At 46.6% G+C, this 18769-nt stretch overlaps 1 protein-coding gene across 1 annotated transcript in view; it reads right to left on the bottom strand.

The window, feature by feature from the left end:
* Positions 1-12780: 12780 nt before the first annotated feature.
* The window catches only part of CUNH12orf4 (chromosome unknown C12orf4 homolog), a 45846-nt gene continuing 39857 nt past the window's right edge, over positions 12781-18769 (bottom strand). The window contains exons 11-13 of the mRNA XM_056108657.1: positions 16317-16374; positions 15085-15152; positions 12781-13234 (exon numbers count right to left, since the gene is read on the bottom strand). Of these exons, the coding sequence (XP_055964632.1) occupies positions 13142-13234; positions 15085-15152; positions 16317-16374 (219 nt within the window). The 3' untranslated portion in view covers positions 12781-13141. The remainder of the gene's footprint in view (positions 13235-15084; positions 15153-16316; positions 16375-18769) is intronic.

Here is an 18769-nt window from a genome sequence, read left to right as displayed (position 1 = left end):
TAGGCCAGAAAATCTATAAAAGACTAATTATTTTCATTGGTGACTTGGCTAACTCTCCCTGATCTCTGGCTGTTTTATATGAATAAGCCATATGTGAGTACATTGGAAATATTCCCCTTTCCTTGAAGTCAGGCTTTGAGAGGATATTTTAGTGAGCTTTATTGAAACCTCCTTCTTTAACGGAAAAACATGTGTGTTTCTAAGTTGCAAAAACAGTATCTAATGGGAAAATCCAATGTCATTTTTAGATGGAAGGCATATGCTTTTCTTGGGGGTTTCTCTGCTTGTACCCACAAATAGAGTAGTGCACCCAGTTCAATTTGCTTTAGCTTTTGCAAAATCTTTTCATTTGTGGCGCTGTGCCATGTTAAATTGCTGTTTCTTATGGAAGAGATTACTTTTACTTAATAGCCGAGTAAGTATAAACCAGCTGACTACACTGTATGCAAAACAAAACATGGAATTTGCAATTATGCTGATTATGTGTGTAAGTGGTTCTCCCGGAAACCCCCTGGAAGATATATGTGTGGGGTGTGGCTAAAGTGTTAGTTTCTTATAATTTACAATAAAAATTTTAATTGTTAGCTGTTGTTTTCTTAGCCCTTTGATCGTGTTCTTCATTTATTATTAGGCTTGGAATATTTTTGGTCTTTAAAACTGTCCTTCAATTCTAGTTTGTCTGATTAAAATATTTAGTTTTTTTTTCTTTTTGGGTCACACCCAGCTGATGCTCAGGGTTTACTCCTGGCTCTGCACTCAGGAGTCACTCCTGGCGGTGCTTGGGGGACCCTATGGGATGCTGGGAATCGAACCCGGGTCGGCTGCATGCAAGGCAAATGCCCTACCTGCTGTGCTATTGCTCTAGCCCCTGATTAAAATATTTGAAGACACACATCTATCTATCTATCTATCTATCTATCTATCTATCTATCTATTGGGTCACACCCAGTGATACCCAGAGGTTACTCCTGGCTTTGCACTCAGGAATTTCTCCCTGGCTGTGCGTGGGGAGACCATATGGGGTGCCTGGATTAAAACCCAGTTGGCCACATGCAAGACAAATTCCTACCCACTGTACTATTACTCCAACCCAAAGACTTTAATATTTTAATCTATACCCAGATGTTCTGAAATTTTACTAGAAGGGCATAAATTTTAATTTGGCTGCTTTCCTGTTCATATCTCAGGGTATTTAAAATGTTAAATCTCTGTAAAACCAAAACAATTGGAAGGTGAAAACTATAAGCTTGGAAAATAGATTTACTATAACATCTGATAGAGGTTTACTACTTAAAATATAGACGGTCAGGGCTGGAGTGGGTAGGACATTTGCCTTGCATGCGGCCAACTCAGGTTCGATCCCAGGCACCTCCAGATGGTCCCTGTAGTCCACCAGGACTTATCATGAGCACAGATGTGCTAAGCCCTGAGTACTGCTGGTGTGGCCCAAAACACACACACACACCACACACACACACACACACAATCTGTCAATAAATCAATATGAAAATGACCATTAATCCAACAGAAAAAAAAAAGAACAAATGAGTAAAACCCACAGCTTTTGTAGTCAAACCACAATGCCCAGGTAGCATATGCCTTCCTATTCAATACTACCAATTCCACAGAAATAAAAACAGAATGACAGAAACTCAAACTTCTAAAAATTATTTCCTAGTTTACATGAGGATATGGAATGTTCAAAGGCCATCTGTAAGGCAAATATACTGTAAAAATGAAACACTGCAGGGAGCTGTGATATGCCTGGGAAAAGGAAAAAGTTATGTAGAAAAGAAACGACGGTCTCTTTGGAATTAAATTTGGACCTACCCAGTTTGAAGGGATCAATGCTCTCTAATTCATGCAACCCTGCTCAGATATCTACTCTAAGGTACATGTACACACGAGAATGCTTTGTGGGACTAAAGGAAAGGGGAACTTGCTGTTCATCAACAGGAAGATGACTTTCTAAAAGTTGGGCTACAAGATATTCAAACTCAAGATATTCAAAATAAGATACAGAGCTAAAATGAAGATACTGGCTCTATCTGTCCATGTGGTTACATTGTGAGAGCATGACATGGGCTTTCCAAAAAGCAAGAAGCACTCTGCTGAGTAACACACAGAAGACTTTCAACAGCGACCTTTGGCACACTGTATCATGACACAAGGTTATGGTTAGACGACGTGGACATGGCCACACCATAGAGGCACATGCATTGAAACCACAAATAAACCATGCATGAGGCTTAAAGCAAAAGATACAATTAGAATAGTGGTTACTGTTGAGGAGGGAGTGAAATGTAGACAGCAAAAATAATAATAATAATAATAAAATCCTAATCTTGTGTCCATTCTCTTTGTGATATGACTTTGTGGCACTACATTTCATCAAAATTTGGACTTAATGTGAGATGCATTAGTGTGTCCATTCCTAGCGGAAGCTTGATTTCTCTCTCTTCTCCAACCCTGCTCCCACAGTGTGAGCACGTCTGAGCTGGCCTCCTGGAAGACCAACTGGCTGTCCCAGCAAAGACCATCTCCCATACATGGGAACACCGTCACCAAGACCATCAACTGTCATCAGATGTATTGAGTTTGCTCTGGAGAATCATAAATTAGCTACGGTGAGACCAGCACTGCCAAAGTGTCAGGAGGAATCAGGAGTGCAAACAGCTTCAGGCACTGCATTTTGCTGAGAATAACTGGCGGAAAGCAGGGAGAATAGAATTTGGTGGGGGGGGGGGGTGTGGACGGGAATGATGACAAAGGGGACGGTGACAAAGGGGACGAGAGCTTAATTGTATTTTTGTAATTATGTCTTTTGGGGGGGGTTACACCTGGAGATGCTCAGGGGTTACTCCTGGTTCTGCACTCAGGAATCACTACTGGCAGTGCTCGAGGGACCCTATGGGATGCTGGGAATCGAACCCGGGTAGGCTGCATGCAAGGCAACTGCCCTATCCACTGTGCTATTGCTCCAGCCCCTAATTATGTCTTAAGAGACACCTGAAGCAAACATAGCACAATGTTAAGACTGAATGGACATAGGGGTTGGCTACATGGGTATTTATATTCTAGATTTTCCATCCGAAGCATTTTGTACTAAAAGAAAGCTTAGAGTAAGCATAAATGTACAAATAAACTACACTCGACAAGACAGCCAATGTGATTTTTTTTTAAAGAACAAGGAGAGACAGAGAGATAGTCCAGGGGTAAGACACTGGCCTTAATTTGTCTGCGACTCTCTTTCGGATCCCAGGTACTGCATTGGCCTCTGTCATCTGGGGCTCACTCCTGAACACAGAGCCAGGAATAGCCCCCAAGAATCTCTGGGTATGCTCTTCCCCCATCAAAGGATGAGCGAAGGGATGTCTGTTCTTTTGCCCCATCCCCCTCACCACCACCACACACTCGGGAGACCAAGGATTCCGAGTTTGGATCCTCTTTTGTGGGGGGTGGGGAGGTGTTTGAGCCACATCTGGTGATGCTCAGGGTTTATGCCTGCCTCTGCACTCAGAAATCTCTCCTGATGGTGCTCGGGGAACCATATGGGATGCCGGGGATGGGATGCTGGGGATCGAACCCAGGTTGGCCCAGTGTTTTCTTACTATTGGTTTGCCCCAATCCTCATTTCTTTTTCTTTCTTTCTTCTTTCTTTTCTCTTTCTTTCTTTCTTTCTTTCTTTCTTTCCCCCCCCCCTCATCCCCAGGCCATCTCCTCTTTACCTTCCTCCAACCCGAGTCCTTCTGAAGCAGGAAACCATCTGATTAACTCAAGGACAACAGGATTAAAAAACAAAGACACTTTGAGTGGAAACATGTTCAGTCCATAGTCTACTTTCAACATGCATCTCCCCTCCTGGGAGGATCCTCCAAACACCCTTTATTTGGTGCTCCCTTCTCTATCTGAGCTGCCCTTTCCCCTATAATGCCCAACTGGCCTCTAAGCTATGGAATAATCCTCCTGGTGCTGATCTCAGCTATTCTTGGGTATTAATCTCATATTTTGTTACTTTATATCCCCCAGATGAATGCAATCTTTCTATGTCTATCCCTCTCTTTCTGACTCATTTCGCTTAGCATGATACTTTCCATGTTGTACCACTTGTGTGTAAATTTCATGACTTCATCTTTTCTAACAGCTACATAGTACTCCATTGTGTAGATGTACCAAAGTTTCTTTAACCAGTCATCTGTTCTTGGGCACTCAGGTTTCTTCCAGTTTCTGGGTATTGTAAAGAGTGCTGCAATGAACAAACAAGTGCAGATGTCACTTCCACTATACTTTTTTGCCTCTCTGGGATATATTCCCAGGAGTCATATTGATGGGTCAAATGGGAGCTCAATTTCTAATTTTTTTGAGAATCGTCCATACTGTTTTCCAAAAGGGCTGAACCAGTCGGCATTCCCACCAACAGTGAAGGAGTGTCCCTTTCTCGCCACATCCGCACCAGCATCAGTTGCTTTTGTTCTTTTGAATGTGGGCCAGTCTCTGAGGTGTGAGATGGTATCTCATTGTGGTTTTGATCTGCAAAGCCTCTTTTGAAGACCATAACACCCAAAAGGAGAGAGAGAACAAAAGGGAATGCCCTGCCACAGAGGCAGGGGGGGATGGGGGGATGGGGGGATGGGGGTGGGAGGGATATTATCCATGGTGGTGGAAAATGGGCACTGGTGGAGGGGTGGGTATTTGATCATTGTATAATTGAAACCCAAGCACAAAAAAATTGTAAATCTACAACTGTACCTCATGGTGTTTCACTAATAAAAATTAAAAAAAAGAAGAAAGTTACTATATAAAAAAAAACAAAGACACACAGCACTCAAAAGGAGAGAGATAACAAAAGGGAATATCCTGCCACAGAGGCAGGGTGGGATGGGGGGATGGGGAGTGGGAGGGACACTGGGATCAGTGGTGGTAGAGAATGGGCACCGGTGGAGGGGTGGGTATTTGATCATTGTATAACTGAAACCCAAGCACAAAAATTTGTAAGTCTACAACTGTACCTCATGGTGTTTCACTAATAAAAATTTAAAAAAAAAAACATCCTCCAGGATGATTTTCTGTGTAGCCTGCCACCTGGGCTGGCAACCTGAAGTTCCTTAATGATTTCATACAGTTATGTATCTCAGAGTCACCTGCTGAAAATATGATTGGCCTTCCTGCTTTGCTTAAAAGCAGGGTTCGCCCTCTCCCTGGTGACTTCCTCCTGACATTTGAACCTGCCTTGTCCTTTGTCTCAGGACTCCCTGTCACTGCTGGCACAGATGGCATTGCCGCTCTGCCAGAAGCATCAGGGTCTGGCCTATTGGGAGTGACTAGACCTCCCAGGGGCAGACCTACTCCATGCCAAAGAAAGACAGGGCTAGGGGTTCGGCTCTCAGGGGGGCTGGGCATCCCTCTGGGCCCATGGCCCTGCTCAGGTTTCCATTTGAACTTTTACAGCCCTCCACCCCTCCACTGACTGTATACGCTTACAATCTGCTGGCCAGGACGCAGCTTGGCATATGTGACCCTCGCAACCCAGTGATGCTGTAAACTCCTGGAGGACATGGTGTCACCAGTGACTTAGTCTGCCTCTTAGCCACCGAAAGGAAAGAAGAAAGAAGGAGAAAGGTCAGACAGGAAGGAAGGAAGGGGAGACAGGAAGGAGTGAAGGAAGGGGAATAGCCAACAAATATTTATAGAAATATTATATGCCAGGTAGTATGTACTGTCTTATTTTTCTCCTTCTAACCATGCAACGGGGTAAACACGCTTCACAGACCAGGAGGGGAGCTGAGACGGGTTAGCAGGCATGCTCCAGGGAAGAAGGCCTTGGGGGATGGGGGGTACTTGGACCAAGTTTGCCAACTACTCAGCATGGTGCACCCCCAGGTCTGGAGAGAGAGAGAGAGAGAGAGAGAGAGAGAGAGAGAGAGAGAGAGAGAGAGAGAGAGAGAGAGAGAAGGGAAAGTGAGATAAAAGTGATAAAGAAAGGAGAGGGAAAGAGAAACAGAAAGATAAAGATAGAGGAGGGAAAAAGAGAAAGCTAGAAAGAGAGAGGGGAAAAAAGAGAAAGAGAGAGGCACAGAAGATCTACGTAAGAAAATCCTGGAATTTGCCATCAAGAAAGAAAAAGGGCCAGGAGTATAGAAATCAGACACGCCCGTTTGACGCAGGGAGAGACCCGGCATGTGTTCTCCTGCGGGACTCAGTTGTCTGCTAAATCTCTCAGCATCCCCAGAAAGGGTGTTTGCTTTGCTGGTGAGAGTTTCCAGACTTTATTCTCCGTAGACCAAAGATGTTTACTGTGTTTTGTCTGTGGGGGGGGGGGGGGGGCTGGGAATCAGGGATACTTGAGGCTCACTCCTGGAGGTGCTCTCGGGACTACGGGGTGCTGGGGATAGCGTGTGGGGCCTCCTGTATGCAAAGCAGATGCTCCGGCCCTTTGCACCATCTCACCAGCTGTGGGTGCTCTCCCTCCACCCTCTACCCCCGGAAGGGAACACACACCTCTCCAACTGATTCCTGAGATGCAAATGCTCATGTCGCAAATACGGTGTTCAGGGGCATGAGGGCTAGGTTCTGCAACTTCACATTTTCATCAATCAATATGGAGCCCATTTATTCTCCATCCCTCACCCTCTGAGATTTTTATTTAGGCAGTCTGATTCGTCATTATACAGCTCCTTTTTGGGTCTTCCTTCCTTTCTTTTCTTATTTCCTTCTTTCTTTTCCTTCCTTCCTCCCTCCTTCTCCTTTCTTTCTTTCTTTCTTTCTTTCTTTCTTTCTTTCTTTCTTCTTTCCTTTTTTTTTTTTTGCTTTTTGGGTCACACCTGGCATGCACAGGGGTTACTCCTGGCTCTGCACTCAGGAGTTACTCCTGGCGGTGTTCAGGGGACCATATGGGATGCTGGGACTCGAACCCGGGTTGGCTGCGTGCAAGGCAAACGTCCTACCCACTGTGCTATCTCTCCAGCCCCCTCTTTCTCGTTCTCTTCCTTCCTTCCTTCCTTCCTTCCTTCCTTCCTTCCTTCCTTCCTTCCTTCCTTCCCTCCCTCCCTCCCTCCCTCCCTCCCTCCCTCCCTTCCTTCCTTCCTTTGTTTCTTCCTTTCTCCTTTTGGGTCACACCCAGAAATGTTCAGGAGTTACTCCAGGCTCTGCACTCAGAAATTACTTCTGGCAGTTCTTGGGGACCATATAGGATGACAGGGATGGAACCCGGATGGCCATGTGTAAGGCAAATGCCCTACCCACTGTACTATCACTCCACCCCAGACTTTATTTTTGGCATGTGCTATATGAATGGATCCTCAGCATGGCCCATTACTACTCAGATAGTCACTGTCACGGTCCTCCTGTTGTTGATTTTCTCGACTCGGATAGTACAAATAGAAAACTGATATTCAGAGAGATTAGGTAACTAGCCCAAGGTCACACAGCTAACGAGAGGTGGGAAGCCCAGCACAGTGAGTGCAGAGTCCCAAGACCAGAACTTTTATTTGGATCTGGCAGTGCTCAGGGGTTACTACTGGTGGTGTTTGGGGGACACTATGGGCATGTTGGGGATTGAACCATGTACAAGACAAGCGTCTTACCCACAGTGCTAACGTTCTATTTAAAGACTCCTGACTTGATATAGTTGATTCACTGACACTGATCTCCTGGTCCGTGGCCCTCTCACTAAGCTTCTCTAAAACGTTTTCTCCACTAGACATTCCCCAACCTTCTTGAAACCGGGACCAGCACACAGCGCACAGCATGAACACAGCAAGGCCTCGCAGCCACAAGCCACACAATGAGAAAAGGCAGCTGTCGAAGGCCCGTGCAGGAGGTACACATGCTGAGTAAGAGCGGAAACAGCGAGAGGGTGTTCCCAGCGTCTCCCAGCCGGGAACACAGGAGCCGGCTGAGTCAACTTTTCCACTCCTCGATGCATGACCACAAATGGTGTGGCCAGGGCGGCTGGCACTCCCCCACCTCACACTGTGGCTAGTCCCAAAGCCCGTGCCGTTGAGGTCAGATGGAAGATTTTTCTCCTAAGAGGTAGCGATTTTGTCGGGGCCTCTGTGAGTGGATTCTGGAGTGACAAGGACATCTGAAGAGGTCAGTGGCTCTGTAAGTGTTGTCCACAATGAATGGGGCTTCAGTCTAGAAGATCCATCTTAAATTTGGGAATCATGTGAAATCACCTGAGTCAGAAAGTACAGGGAGTTGGCACTTGCCTGGCATGGAACCAACTTGCTTTTGATCCCTGGCCTGCCAGAGGGGCCCCTGAGCACAGAGTCAGGAGTCAGCTCTGAGCACAGAGCTAGGAGTCAGCCCTGAGCACAGAGCCAGGAGTCAGCCCCGAGCACAGATCCAGGAGTTAGCCCCGGGCACAGAGCCAGGAGTCAGCCCCGAGCACAGATCCAGAGTTAGCTCTGAGCATGGAGCCAGGAGTCAGCTCTGAGCACGGAGCCAGGAGTCAGCCCTGAGCACAGCCGGGAGTGAGCCCTGAGCACAGATCCAGGAGTCAGCCCTGAGAACAGAGCCAGGAGTCATCCCTGAGCACAGCCAGGTGTGGCTCTCAAACCGTCCTCCACCCACCCACCAAATAAATGAGAAGCCCCATGAATTGTATATTAGGGTATTCTAGGAACTGGGGGTACCCATGGAGACCAGGTCAAGAACAGCACAAGAGATTGTGAGAACAGAGCAGTGGGCATTGTGTGCCATGCGAGCAGAGGAACCCCGGCGACAGGGAAGTCCAGGAGGCTATGAGTCCCCTACTCTGGAGGGCTGGGAGTTAGTGGTGGTCCCTAGAGGGGGTTGGACTTACACACACAAGCTTCTCTTGTCCTCATGCCTCAGCCGTGAGTCCTGTGGCCTTACAGAGAGTGGCTCTTGTTCAGTGCTGTGCATTTCATGTTCATAAGACGCTCGTGAACTTGGCTCTCTTGGAAATGCTCTCTACGTAACACTCAAGTTGGGGGTTTCAGCTTGCGTTTAGCTGAAAGACGTCATCCAGCAATGTTAAACGTCTTTCCCAGAACACATTTCACGGCAATGAGACCCCGTGGGGCAAACAGAATGGCAAAGTTCGGTTTTGCTCTTGCAGATTGGCCCAGATTGATAGAAATGATCATTCCGTGTAAACTAGGTGATTGAAGGAAACCTTTCTGGCTACTAGTGTGGATTGCTCAGTCCCCTGGACATGTCTGATTCCATTCAGAACTGCTCAAATGATTTCAACAGTTCAGCTGTGCAAACGCTTTCAAATATTTCAGGGAAATATGGGGAAGTCATTTGGAAAGGTTCTTGGAAGACAAAAGGATAGGAAAGAATTCATCTAAATCCCTCTGATGGCATGGTCCTTGTGTCCTAATTTAAATGCTTTCATACTTAGGATCATGCTGTCACTGAAACTTCTTTGGAGCACAACACTTGCGACTCATCTAAACGAAACAAATAAAATCACCAAAAAAGCAACGATTTTCCACCTAGAAGTTGAAAGACAGCCACAAGTTTCCCGTCTGTCTTGCACCCCTCTGAGAACTCTCCCTGGGGCTCGAATAACAGGAACGTGTCACCACATTCCTCTTCCTTGGTGGAATATTATTTCCTACTTGTGAGAATTAGTCAGAATCCAAGGGAAGGGACACAGGTGATGGGGTATCCTGTGCCGTTGAGACCCATCCACTCCCGGGGAAGCACAGATGCATTTTTGTGGAGATTCTTTCCGTGCCTTTCTTCCATATGGATCCCGACGTCATGCTGGGAGACAGCTGGGCCATCCCCGTGTGTGGCCTTACTTGGTCCTATACTGAGAGTAGAAACGGGGGGCTGGGGAGGAGAGAGCAGTACAAAAGAGAGACCCTGGGTGCAAGGCCCTGCTTGATTTCCGAAGCAGATTCAAAGGTCCTGGGGTCTATATCTACTGTCATCTGTCTTAGAAATATGGTCAGAAAACTGCAGGAACATTCCTCATTGTCGTTCACGCTGAGGTCCGGGGTCCTCCACCCCCAACTCCCTGCCAACACCTGGGGGTGGCTTCTCTCCATTTGTCCCGACTCCCATCTGTATTTGATGTCCCCTCCACACTCATCCGCCTGAGCGAGATCCTTCTTCACCTTGCCACTTGTCCCTGCCGAGAACCCCTCTGGACCACTCAGAGGAGGGTCATAATCCCTCTCTTCCCAGACCAAGTATGAAACTGCAGACACCCTTCTCTGCCATTTCACTGACATCCCCACCGAAGGTGTGCGCTTGGTACTTTAGACCGTCTCTTTGTTTTGGGTGCATCTCCTCTGATGGGGATGTAACGTTAGAAACAAGAACAACCTCATTTCCTCATCTTCTGGCTTTGGTTGGTCTCCTAGTACTGTACCATGTGAAAAATGGGTGCATCACAGATCTTGATTTCGTAGGCTGAATGATGTCTTTAAAATCACTTTAAGGGGCTGGAGAGATAGCTCAGCGGGTAGGGCATTTGCCTTGCACGCAGCCAACCCGGGTTCGATTCCCAGCATCCCATATGGTCCCCCCAGTATTGCCAGGAGTGATTTCTGAGTGCAGTTCCAGGAGGAACCCCTGAGTATTGTTGGGTGTGACCCCAAAAAAGCAAAAATAAATAAATAAATAAATAAAATCACTTTAGAAGGTGAAAGTGACTTAAGTAATGTAATAAGATAGCCTGGTAAGGATGAAGTAAGGACTGGGTAGCAACGGTGGTCCCCAGTTGCCCAGGAAGGAGCCGTGACTCTGGTACCTGGACATGTACTCAAATGCTTAGGTGGAAACCCAGGTTTACAGGAATCTCTTGATGCCCAATTCCTTATGTGGAGGTTTGCTTTTTTTTTTTTTTTAAATGGTTTTTGACCACATCAGCTCCAACTCACTGTCCAATCATCAAGTAAAATAATTTCTAGGGGCTGGAGTGATAGCACAGCGGGTAGGGTATTTGCCTTGCATATGGCCAACCTGGGGTCGATTCCCAGCATCCCCTATGGCCCCCCGAGCACCACCAGGAGTAATACCTGAGTACATGAACCAGGAGTAACCCCTGTGCATTGCCGAGTGTGACGCCCCCCCCCAAAAAAAAAAAGAAAAAAAATTTCTAATGCTGCCTGTTCTTGTCCACTTCGCTGTCTACCCCCTGTGGATGGCTCTCAAGGATCACAGTGGTGCTGGAGGGTATTTTTTACTCTAGGGGCATAGGACCTTCCACCCTAGGGAGACCCTCTCCCTAGCAAAGGATTTGTAAAGCATTTAGTGTGTGGTGGGCAGTCTGGAGCAGAAGGCTCTCCTCCGAGTTATTTCCTAGACAACTGTTCCTCTGAGTGAAAAATCAACATCTTTTATCTTATGGGAAAGCATTTGATGTGCTCAAAGTTTCTGGATTATTCCACATAGGAATGTTAATAGGGTTTTAACAGCATCTTACTATGATGTATGAGGTCCCACCTTTCCTTATGTTGGACATAAACTCTGATTTAATTAAAAAAATACTGCTTTGGTAAGTGGATTTTTAAAATGTAGTAACTGTTCATAGCAAGTGAGTTATGTGGGGGTGTTATGGATACGCAGATCTAAGAATGGAATTCTGGAGGGAAACGGCAGAAACAGAAGTTATAAGTTAAAAAAGTGAAGTAGAAGAGAAGATTCAGAAAGTACAGAGATCAGAGAGATAGTCCAGAGGTTAAGGCAACTTGCCTTACATGCAACTGACTTCAGTTAGATTCCCAGCACCCCCAAGAGTGATCCCTGAACACAAGGCTGGAAGTTAGCTCTGAGTAACCCCCCCAAAAAAAAAGTAAAGGAAAGCTAAGAATGTAGGAAGCAAGATGGACAAATGAAATTGATCCCCATTCTCTGATTTTTCTCAACACTGATGAACACAATAACACTGCCAGGGATGGCTTATATCTTTCATCTGGCTGCAGGTGGTACACAACTTACAACTTCTCTAGGTCACGAATACTATTACTGGGCAAGTACAAGTTCGGGTAGGGAAGATGAGATAGATGTCCGTAACTCAGTCTTTTTCTGATTCTAACTCTTAGAGCAGGAGGAAGGGCACATCCAAAACAAGTTTGTGCAACAAGAGAATTTGAACGAATAAGTATGCTCGGTATCATATGTTTGTATTTCCATAAAAAAGATTTTCAGGGGCTGGAATGATAGCACCACGGCAGAGCCTGGCAAGCTACCTGTGATGTATTTGATATGCCAAACACAGTAACAACAAAGTCTCCGATGGAGACATTACTGGGCCCGCTCGAGCAAATCGATGAACAAGAGGACAGACAGACAGACAGACAGAGTGACAGCACAGCAGGTAGGGCGTTTGCCTTGCACGTGGCCGACCCGGGATTGATTCCCAGCATCCCATATGGTTCCCCAGGCACTTCCAGGGGTAATTCCTGAGTGTATGAGCCAGGAGTAACCCCTGTGCATTGCTGGGTGTGACCCAAAAAGCAAAAAAAAAAAATTCTCTTAAGGAATCCATACTTGAGTATATCTGGGTGCTTTTTAAACCTTCTGACAGTACAGTGAGGAGAGTGTCTGCCTTGCACACGGCCAACCCAGGTTCGATCCCTGCCATCCCATATGGTCCCCCGAGACCGCCAGGAGTAATTCCTAAGTGCAAAGCCAGGAGTAAACCCTGAGCATTGTCAGGTGTGGTCCCCAAACAAAAACCACAAAACAAAGCAAAACAAAATAACCCCCCCTGCAAAAAAGCCAAAAGTGAAATTCACTTGAGAAACAGATGGATTTTACTAATGTCCTTAATGAAGCCCTGCACCTGGTATGACGCGAATGTTCTGGAAAGGGCAAATATCTCCATGAAAATATTAGTGGGTAATCACCTATGTATACCATGTGCATGTATGATCCAGAAGATGTCTTCATTCATATTCATGGAAAACGCGTGGCAGTAGTGGAAAAGAGAGAAACTTTTTGTGTAGAAACTTTAGAAAAAAGATGCATGACTGGGACTTCATCCCTGGGCTGCGCAGCACGGGGATTTGTGGACCGTTTCACCAATTCACCAACACGCGTCCTGGTTTGATTTGTGACTTGGGTTGCGAGTTCTCTTCCTGGGCATCTCCTGCCCGACAGAATCCTGGCATAGGTCCCGTTCCTGGAGCGTCGAGTGACCTTCTGAGAAGGTTCAGTGCTTGGAAGTCAGGGTGAGGGTCGAGGAGACCCGGAAGATCTGGGGGAGCATGTTGCTGAGCTGGTAAAACATTTCTTCTGAAATACTCTGTATGGGGTGAAGAAAACAAGGTCCAACCAGTTTGTACCACTTGTCAAATCCCCACCGAACTTTCTGACTGTTAAAAGGATTGAAAAAAAGTAAAGTGCAGAAAGTGAGAACAATCTTTTCTGACTATGGGCAGTGGCTGTTTCTCCATCCTCTGAGAACCTCATTATTTCTGTCTAAGAAGTCTGATTGCCAGGGGGGGGGGGGGGGGGAAAGCCTGATGACATTAAAATACTCAGCAACAAAAATATCACTACTTTTTGCTAAGTGCTGTATAGAACTGTTTGCTGCTAGTGCCCTTCTTTATGAATGTCTCACTGAGGCTGGAGCAATATCACAGCAGGGAGGGCATTTGCCTTGCATGTGGCTGACCCAGGTCCGATTCCCAGCATCCCAGAGGGTCCCCCTGAGCACTGCCCGGAGTACTTACTGAGTGCACGAGCCAGGAGTAACCCCTGTGCAATGCCAGGTGTGACCCCAAAAGCAAAAATAAATAAATAAAAAATAAATAAATAAATGTCTGTCTCAGAGTCTATAACCCTAGGGCCTGGGTTCCATCCCTGCACTGCAGCCATGCCCCCAAAGTCTATATAGCAAGTATAGGGGAAAATAAAAAGGAATGAAGAATCAAGTTTGTTGGGGGGGGGGGGAGGGGGTCAGCAAAAGATGGCTTGAGTCAAAGATGCTCACACCTTTGACATTAAGTTGCCTGCCTCTACAGCACTAAAACACTTTTTCGCTTTAAAAATAACAAGCAAGGGGCTACAATGATAGTACAGCAGGTAGGACGCTTGCTTTGCACATGGCTGACCTGGGTTCAATCCCTGGCATCCCACATGGTCCCCTGAGCCCACCCCCAAACTAATAAAAAGCAAGCGGGGGTGGGGGGGGAAGGGCTGAAGAGGTGGTACAACAGGAAAGGTGTTTGCTGCACACGTGGCTGACCCAGGCTTGATCCCCAGCACCCCTCCTGGTCTCCTGAGCCCCGCAAGGAATGAATCCTGCGTGCAGAGTCAGGAGTAAGCCCTGAGCACACTCAGGGGTGTCTTCTGTGCCTTTCCCCCGCACCATCACCCCCTCCCCCCCCAAAAAAAACCCAACTTCCACATACATAAATCAGAAGGAGTGAGTAATTTGCTCCTGCCCCCGCACCTGACTGTCCTCGCCGCCAGGGCCCCTTGGAGGGGAGTGGGTTGAACTTTCCTCCCTGCCCCGACCAGGGCTCTGGCAGCCAAAGACCTCCAGGACAAGCCACCACCATGCTGAGACCACTCTCCGCACACATGAAGGTACTGGCAGAGGGACAAAGTCATGTGGGTTCCGGGGCCGAGATCTCCAAGCCTACTCAGATTTGGGCCGAGCATCCTCCACCCAGATCCTCCAAATTCCAGTAGGCGGGGGTCACACCCACCAACTGGCCCCCTGGTGCCGTGTAATCCCATCAACGGCCAAGACTCAGAGACTATAAAAACCAGCTCCCGGAACCTATTATAAGATCTTATTATCTCATTCCTACTTTGGACAAACTGGCAGGCTACCGAATGTAGCCTGCCCACACGGCAGAGTCTGGCAAACTCCCCGTGGCGTACCCAATATGCCAAATATCAGTAACGATGATGGGTCTCATTCTCCTAAAGAGCCTTGAATATAATCTCAGGGCTAGGATGAAGGAGACGTTACTGGGGCCTGCTTGAGGCAATCGACGATTAACAGGGTGATTTGTGATTTGTTGTGATTTGTGAGTAATTTGCTAAGCTATACTGCATTTAGGGCAGAGTGCCTAGCTCTATCCTTGGAGGCCTATGCTAACAAACAAATTGAGGTGGGGGACATCTGTTCAGATAACATACCTGTGGGACCAGAAACTGCACTGTCCTGGAAACCCCTCCGTCCCAGGAAGCCATCTCCATCATGAAACCTAAAACCAAGAACAAAAGACTTCTCTCAATCCAGGATCTGCTCTCCACACCTGCCAGTGAGTGTCTAACTGAATGACAGGAATTTTTACCGTGGGGCTTCAAACACTGACTTTTCTTCTTATTTTTTAAAATTTTTGCTCGAGCGGGCCCAGTAACGTCTCCATTGGAGACTTTGTTGTTACTGTGTTTGGCATATCGAATACGTCACGGGGAGCTTGCCAGGCTCTGCCGTGCGGGCGAGATCCTCTCGGTAGCTTGCCGGGCTCTCCGAGAGGGGCGGAGGAATCGAACTCGGGCCGGCCATGTTGGCTGCGTGCAAGGCAAACGCCCTACCGCTGTGCTATCCCTCCAGCCCAAAATTTTTTATTTTATTTTATTTTATTTTATTTTATTTTGGGAGCCGCTTGTCTGTGGGAAAGGGAAAGCCCGGGTGGTGGAATGACTTCTGCCACCCTTCCTTCTCCAGTCCGACAAGACATGCTGACCCGGGGTTCCTCGCTCCCTGTGGCGGCAGTCTCCACACAAGGAAGCACAAACGGCAAATTGAAGATGAATTAATTTTTTTAAAAAAATGTCTACCTATTTTTTTAATCACCATGAGACACACAGTTACAAAGTCGTTCTCGATTGGGTTTCAATCTGATAGTGTCCCGACACCCATCCCGTAAAGGTGAATGAAATCTGTAGCTCTGGTTTTTTTTTTCTCTGTTTTGCCTTTTCAGAAAATAAAAGGCCACAACAGGGGCTGGAACGATAGCACTGTGGGTAGGGCATTTGCCTTGCATGTGGCTGACCCGGGTTTGATTCCCAGCATCCCATATGGTCCACTGAGTACCGTCAGGAGCAATTCTTCAGTGCATGAGCCAGGAGTAACCCCCTGCATCGGCTCCGTGTGATCCAAAAAGCAAAATAAATAAATAAATAAATGGACACAACAAACACAATCAGAGCATCCAAACACCTTGGTAGGGCAGCAGGGAAGGGGTCATTTTTATGGTCGGGAAAAGACCAATCGAAAAGCTTTTCAACTCCGAGCTTGTCAGGCCACTCAGTGGAGGCAGCCACTGAGGGTGACTGTCCCAAGTTCCCTCCCCGGATGATCCTCTTGCAGTATCCGGGAGGAGGGCACAGGCCGTGGCTGAGAAATATCAAGTTGGACTCACCTTTGACACACTTAAACACAAGCTCGGCTCGCCTTAAGCACCACGGTATCGTCATTTCCTAAAAATAAAGCAAACAAAGAATATGCTATGGATCTTCTGGATTCATTTGCCGGGCCGACCCAACCCTCTGTGGTGCGGACACTCTTTGGCGGTGCTTTTATGCCTTGTGGTGCTGAGGGCTGAACTCGGGGCTTGCACGTGCTATGTCCCCAGCCACCCAAAACTTTCTAAACAAACAAAAATAATCAAACGTTAATGGTACTATCTGATACCTGAAGGCAGATTTCATATGTTTTTAAGGCATCCAGTTTCTTCTAGCTATTGGTCTACACTCATTGAATATACATGAATGAGTTTAATAAACCTAATGTAAAAAAATCTCACATAATTCTTAAGACAAATGAAAGTGATGAGGAACCCCACCTACTCCTTTCAAATATGCTGGATAAGTAATTCCATGAAATTGTATTAATACTGAGTGACACTATACAAAGCTATTATACAGCCTTTACTGTACAATATGCCATTTACGAAGTAACAAAACACCTCATCCCAAACAACCTAATAAACCATATACACTTTTTTCTACACACCTTTCATAATTTTAAGCAATATATGGCATGCACATTGATACACTATAATCAAATTTCAATGATACTGATGATCCCGACTGGATTCCACAGGATGTCAAAAGATGGCGTGGCCACCCACCTATGAGATGGTCAGACTTCTTCGTCAAGACCCTGAACTATCGGTTTGAGGCTCCTCGTGTTTCTAGAACGAGCAGATGCCATTGGGCTACACTAGCATGCGACAGGAATGAATGGAGATGTTACTGGCGCCCGCTTGAGCAGATCGATGAGTAACGGGATATCAAGTGATCAAGTGATGAAAAGACCGAGACACAAGTGAGAATAAAGATGGTCCTAAGGGCTTCTCCAAAAGTAGACAGGCAAAAAAATAATCAAGGACTTCCACAGTCCTACTTCCGCCCCAACTCTCCAAAAATCACCCCCTTTCATCCACCAATGCTCCATGTTCGTGCCCTTTGTACATGTGGCTCATAGCACGATGGGTCAATAGCACATAGATCACAGCACAAATATCAATAAGGCAAGTGAAGAACTTCCCACTTCAGAATGTGAGTCAGCGACAAAGTTTCATGGGTGCTATGCAGAGAACACAACCAAATACTACCCATGGCAGCACCAGGCTGTCTTTGAGGTGAAATTTCTTTCTTTCTTTTTTTTTTTTTTTTGCTTTATTTTTTTGGGTCATACCCAGCTATGCTCAAGTGATCAAGTCATCTGTATTGCAAACCATGATGCCCAAAAGTAGAGAGAAAGAGGGAAACTGTCTGCCATAGAGGCAGGGGGGAATGGAGGGATTGGCGGGGGGTGGGGGGGTGGGGGGGGAGAAGGCGGGGCTGGGGGGAGACTGGGAACATTGGTGGTGGAAAATCTGGTGGAGGAGGGATGGGTATTGATCACTGTATGACTGAAACTCAAACGTGAAAGCTTTCTAACTGTATCTTACGGTGATTCAATAAAAGAAAGAAAGAAAGAAAGAAAGAAAGAAAGAAAGAAAGAAAGAAAGAAAGTTTATGGTCCTCTTTTGACCAATCTGATTCTTTTGAGCAGGGCAGGTGGAAATGCAGAGGTGTTTAAACATTAATTGCTTGTACACTTTTGGTCTTCAGGGGATGTATTCAAAGTTAGCTCTATGAGTTCAGACTTCACACACTGGGCAGGGCTGTGGGAGGCAGGGTGCAAGGTGACTCTATACTTCTCAAGCAGGTGCCTCCGAGGGACCTGACATACTTGTACTGTGCAGTTCCACTGCCAACATCAGAAGGTGAGTTCAGTTTCCTTCTTCTTCACTTTCAAAAGCAACAGGTTAGATACAAGCATTGGAAAACGGTTTGGTTGCATATTCCAAGGCTAAAAAATCCAAACCCCGAGACCTAACAATTCTATTCTTGCATATACCTAACAATTCTATTCTTTCTTAGTCCCAAGAGAAATGCCAAAGTATAGAAGAGTGGAATGCTCACAGCACCATTTGTCCTCATAATCAAGGCTGAACAACAACCTAAATGCTGTCAAGAGTAAAATGGCAAATAAACGGTGGCAGTGTCACACAATAGAACAAAAACCACGAGAGTGGACAATCTACAGCCACAACCAGTGACATGGGTAAATTCCACAGACACGCTGAGTTGGTCCCTGTCAGATTCCAAGCAACGCAAATCACAAAAATAATCCTAAGGAACCTTTTCCTTTTAGAGTGGAAACCCTGGTCACCTTGGCAGACGGTGCGTGGTTTTAGTGGCTGAAACAGAGCAGGAGAATAGTTCGTGTCTCGTGGGGCCGGAGTAATAGTCCAGCACGGAGGGTGTTTGCCTTGCATGCGGCCGACCCGAGTTCAATCCCCAGCATCCCATATGGTTCCCC

Source organism: Sorex fumeus, unplaced genomic scaffold, assembly GCF_029834395.1.
Source record: "Sorex fumeus unplaced genomic scaffold, SorFum_2.1 ptg000231l, whole genome shotgun sequence".
NCBI classification, from domain to species: domain Eukaryota; kingdom Metazoa; phylum Chordata; class Mammalia; order Eulipotyphla; family Soricidae; genus Sorex; species Sorex fumeus.
This window is presented reverse-complemented; position numbering and strand designations above follow the sequence as displayed.